General features: G+C 34.0%; 1 protein-coding gene across 3 annotated transcripts; it reads left to right on the top strand.

Annotated features, from left to right (window-relative positions):
- Nucleotides 1–752: 752 nt before the first annotated feature.
- Nucleotides 753–4,717, top strand: LOC139847018 (putative F-box/FBD/LRR-repeat protein At4g03220). 3 transcript variants are annotated; one of them, XM_071836616.1, is made up of 6 exons: nucleotides 753–851; nucleotides 1,672–2,658; nucleotides 2,962–3,129; nucleotides 3,192–3,761; nucleotides 4,193–4,254; nucleotides 4,590–4,717. In XM_071836616.1, the coding sequence occupies exons 2-5, from the start codon at nucleotides 1,696–1,698 to the stop codon at nucleotides 4,232–4,234; spliced, it is 1,743 nt and encodes a 580-aa protein (XP_071692717.1). In that variant the 5' UTR covers nucleotides 753–851; nucleotides 1,672–1,695; the 3' UTR covers nucleotides 4,235–4,254; nucleotides 4,590–4,717. The 3 variants fall into 3 exon arrangements, with proteins under 3 accessions (XP_071692717.1, XP_071692719.1, XP_071692718.1); XM_071836618.1 differs by having other exon boundaries at nucleotides 782–817; XM_071836617.1 differs by lacking the exon at nucleotides 753–851 and adding an exon at nucleotides 951–975.
- The last annotated feature ends 235 nt before the right edge of the window (nucleotides 4,718–4,952 follow it).

The raw sequence follows: 4,952 nt of genomic DNA, 5'->3' as shown, positions 1-4,952 counted from the left end.
TGATATTGCGATTGAATAAGTGATCTAGTTTACCGATATCAAAAGAAGACGAGCTTTTAAGATTTTTAAATGCTTAGTACAACATCAAAACATAATCTCACAAAAGTGGGGTATGAAGGAGGTAAGATGTAGATAATCATTCTCCTATATTAGAATATAGAGAAGTCGTTTCTCCTCTCAGAGTGAAACAACTCAAGAGTAGAGAAAGTTTTTCCTCTCAATGTTCTATGAATAGAGAGATTGCTTCCGAATGAACCTCCGGCCAATAAGTAAGTTAAAAAAATAAAAATATAAAGAAAAGAAAAATAAAATGTTACGTACCATGAAAATGGTAGAATTAAATTTTCATGAGTTTGACTGAAGTTTAATTTAGGCTAAGAGACAGTCAAGTCGTCAATAAATCAACAGTTACTGTTAACCATATTAATAGAGCCATAAATAGATGGCAAAAATAGTGGAATGTAGGTTTTGCATAATACAGTGATTTAGCGTAAAATAAATATTGTAATATATAACTTCCAAAAATAAGAAACGACAGCGTTTGACTAAAAACGTAGAGCAAGTTGGCTACATACTCTTGTAGCTAGTATTTTTATTTTTTTTAAAAAAAAAAAACAAAAAAAAAACAAAAACACCCTTCTCAAAAATGAAACCCAATTCAACGTCCCAACTCCCAACCCGACCCGTATTGTGTCGATCTGGTCCACGAAATAAAAATAAGATAAATAAAAATAAATCAGATCAGTAAAACTTTTTATTTGTTACTCGGGTGACCTAGAATTAAGGCACGGTTGACAACTGAATCGCCACTATGCTTGTAATTTCTTCTTCCTCTTCTTGAAACATCTACGGTACTTAAGTATACTTTCTTCTCAAACCCTAATTTTACACTAACCGTCCACTAACATATCTATTTTACATCTGTTTGCTTTTTGAATTTTTTTTTACATCTGTTTACTCTACGACACAGAATCGGTACATCTCGGTTTCAATCTTTTCGACAATTTGTACTTATGAACTGCTTAGGGTTTTTCATCCTCTACTAATTGTTTGATGCAATCATCACTTTATCTGTACTCGAATGATATTAAGTTTTAAGTTGCATAGCTAAGCCACCTGCGAGTCATATTAGTTATTATTTGAAGTATTCTTATTTTTAGGCATTTTATTACTCTCTTACCTAGTTAATTAGATTCCTTATTATTAAGTGATGATATAAGCATTTGTAATCTTGGTAGTAAAATATAATAACTTGTTTTGGGCATGTATTCACTCGTATGATTGTAGTAAAAGCATGAGTACATGACCACAGTTTATTAAAAATAGAATAATTATGTCAACTTTGTATTCTTTATTATAATTTGTGTTTGCTATAGCACAGTCTTTTGAATAGATTTGGTAAAAACCATAATCATAAATTTATTAGCTTGCTAAATGAGTGCTGAAGTTAGCAAGTAAGGTTTATTACTTAACAACACCTACAAAAGTGTTGATGTTTCACGATGGACTATGAGAAAAAAAAAAATTTGTTCTCCTACAAAAGTGCATGATTGTTTCTGTATCCTGACTCATATTACATACTTAGTTGAGGTTGTCCGCATTTTACATCAATAGTACTCATATTTTTGTTATCCAAGTCATTGATATGAAGATATGCATTGTGAACTGCAGGTTATCAATTGTTACATTAAGTAAATGGACTTTGACCATAATAATGTTAGAGCAGCGCTCAATGAAGATAGATTGATCAGCTTGCCTCATGAGCTTATTCATCAAATCCTCTCTCGCTTTGACACCAAATTTGTTGTTCAAACGTGTTTGTTGTTGTCTCCAAGATGGAAGCTTATCTGGACATCAATGCCCTGTCTCGACTTTTCAAGTAATGGATTTAAAACTTTAGCCAAGTTCTCCAAATTCGTTACCCATGTTCTGTCTCACCGCAATCATCAAGTAGAAGTGTCCTCAGTAAAACTAAATTTCCGTGGAGCAGCTTCTCAAGCTTTTGTGAGAAAGATTGCAACTTATGCGTTTTCTCACAATGTACAAGAAATATCTGTTATTTGTGATCCCAAAAACCACTATGAATTTCCTCCTTGTCTCTTTAGCTCTCAGACTCTTAAGCATGTCACTTTTAAAACCTACATTTATGAACCTTGCCTTACACCCAAAACACCTTGGGATTTTCCAGCTTTAACGACTTTGCATTTGAAAGAAATCTCGTTGTGTGACGATGAACGTGAATCCATTAATCTGTTCTCTAAGTGTGTCAACTTAGAGAACCTCACTTTAGAACGTGTTAAGGTTAAGGCAAAGGTTTTTGACATTATCACCCCTCGACTTTCTAATCTCCGACTCCTTAATCACAAATACTCAAATGTTATCAATGTGATTGCACATCAACTTGAGAATCTCACTATTACTGAATCCTCGATCAATGACTTAAATATTCCATCAGGACTTTCATCATTCTGCTACAAAGGCTACCATCCTCCACGATGGTTTAAAAAATGTGTTAATTCTGTGAACAACGTGACTGTCAGTTTGTACATGTATTGTCCTAAAGTTGTATATAAGCAGGAAGATGCTCGTGGTATTATTAACATGCTTCAGGAGCTCCATAGTGCCAGATATCTGGCGCTTAACTTAGACATTGTTGAGGTGCAATTTTGTATAGCTATACCTATTTTAATATGTTAATTGTTTGATTATTCTCATGTGACAGTCTGACTCCATTTGTAGCATAAATCATTAGAGTGGATAAGTTTAGTTAAATGGAAAAGAAGTAGATTTGTATTCAAATTTATTTCCATATTCATCTATCATCTATAAGTCAAAACTTTTGGTAATTTTATTGATCATGCCTTTTTAAGGTCTTATTCAGATGAGCAGATGGCCTGAAATATCTTTTTTAATGCGTAAGTTTTTATGTATGACAATGGGTATACAACTTGTTTTGTGCAGTGTATTTCCGCATTCCCGGATTTGCTATATGCTCAGCCTTCACCCTTTAGCAACATGATTAGGTTGAATATAGACTCTGGCACGAGGGATACATGTAAAGTTAAAATGTCAACTGAAGCTAGAAATTTCCTGCTTGAGAACTCCCCAAACGCCACATTCATCATGAAGGTACTTCCGATAATTTGTTATGTTATCAATACTCTACAAGTATGTGATCTGTTAATTTGCAGGAACTACCTACGGAAGCAATGAAAAACAAAGAGGCTAAGGCCAAATTGGTTGCAGACATTGAAGATGTGATGAAGGAACTACAAGCATCATTAGAGCAAGACAATATACTTACTGACAGAAACCAGGCTATCGATAAGGCTAAAGTAGTTATTGAGAACCTTGTGGATGATATAAAAGTATGGACCAACAAAAAAATGTTACAAATTGAATCTGAGAGGGTTGAAATAGAGGAGAATATGACTAGGCTGAGGGCACAGTTGAGGGCAAGTATGAGAGAAATGAAGAAGATGTCTTATAAAGAAATGGACTATGTCATACCCTTGATTTTAAATATGAGGCGGGTCAGATCTTTATTGGATAGATTACCTAAACGACAGAGGAAACAAATGGAAGCACACTACTCTCGCCAGCTTGAACAGGCTGAAGCACTGATTGCTCGTCCGGCCCCATATAAAATTCTTCTAGAAAAATTTGATGATGCGTTTAGGAAAAATGGGTCTTCAACATCTGAAGATGTTTCCAGTAGCACACATCCACTGCCATCACAAACATCATGTTCTTCAACAATTGTAAGTTTTTGATTCCATATTTGACTCTGTCTATCCATAGTTGTTACAGGTGGCTAGATGAGCTGGTTTGGGTCGAAACAAATCATTTTCAGTCATGGCTTAAACAGGCTGAGCTGGGGCTGGTTTGCTTACAAACTTTGTTTTTTTGTCTTCTTAATATTCGTTTTAAAAATCATTATTTAGTTATATATAATAACCAGTAGTAACCATATTTTGCTTGTTGAGAAAAAATGACTAAGTAGACTGTGTTTGTGCTCAATAAAAGTAAACTGTGATTCTTTCTCCTTCTCTATGTATCATTTTGCTCTATATGCTGATAATAGAACTCAACCAAAGTCTACCCATTCATTACCAAATGGGACCTCAATTTCCTAATCTGATAGTTGTAGTACAATAGTAATCTGGCTTTTCAACGTGCTTAATGTCTGCAGGTTCCTACTCCGTCCACCTCAAGTTTCAACCCAATGCCATGAGATGTGGATCACCTGCCCAGGTGACGTCTCTTAACTGTCTCATTCTTTCTCTTCAATTTGTATTTTTTAATATCAGTTGATGTTTGCATATTCTAATGTATGCAAAGCATTGATAATAATTTGGTGTGTATCTTGATCTCAAATGTGATGACTTCCAAATTTTAAACTTGAACAATATTACATAATTCAAGTGCTATCAACAGATTGCGTACTTACAATCATGGTGTATTTGAAGTTGTTGCTTGTGTGATTAAACTCTACAAACTTGGCAGCTTTTGGCTTCCCTTTTATTCTACCTCACTTTGGTGGGATTGTTGTACATTGTAGTTACTTTTGTTAACCAAATTCTATGCAGATCATGCCAACTTGAAGATGGTGGCTGCTAAAGATAGTTCCAACTTGAAAATGTTTGTCCTCGTTGGATTAATGTGCTTTTTTCACAAAAATGTCAGGTTATCATCCTCGGAACTTGACTTTATTGCAGCTGAATGATGATCTACTTTTTATGTCTTGTACCTTTTGCCTATATAACGAGGAAGAAAATAATTAGTTTCAAGTTAAGGGTTGTAAACTTTTAAGTGTTAGAATGTGGTTATTGTTGTGATATATAAACTTAGTATTGTACCTTCATATATTGACATTTTCTCATATGTTTAATGTATCAAATATAATAATACTCGTACTATATGTCTATATAACCTTAATAATGGAAGTTATG

This window comes from Rutidosis leptorrhynchoides, chromosome 5, assembly GCF_046630445.1.
Source record: "Rutidosis leptorrhynchoides isolate AG116_Rl617_1_P2 chromosome 5, CSIRO_AGI_Rlap_v1, whole genome shotgun sequence".
Taxonomy (NCBI): domain Eukaryota; kingdom Viridiplantae; phylum Streptophyta; class Magnoliopsida; order Asterales; family Asteraceae; genus Rutidosis; species Rutidosis leptorrhynchoides.
The sequence above is the reverse complement of the archived record's forward strand: the minus strand, read 5'-3'. Positions and strand labels throughout refer to the sequence as shown.

Bases quoted from the DNA above. Each gene is read 5' to 3' on its own strand.
- LOC139847018 (XM_071836616.1), top strand. From the start codon at position 1,696: ATGGACTTTGACCATAATAATGTTAGAGCAGCGCTCAATGAAGATAGA. The intron at 3,130-3,191 runs GTACTTCCGATA...GTTAATTTGCAG, and splicing joins ACGCCACATTCATCATGAAG to GAACTACCTACGGAAGCAAT. The intron at 3,762-4,192 runs GTAAGTTTTTGA...TAATGTCTGCAG, and splicing joins CATCATGTTCTTCAACAATT to GTTCCTACTCCGTCCACCTC.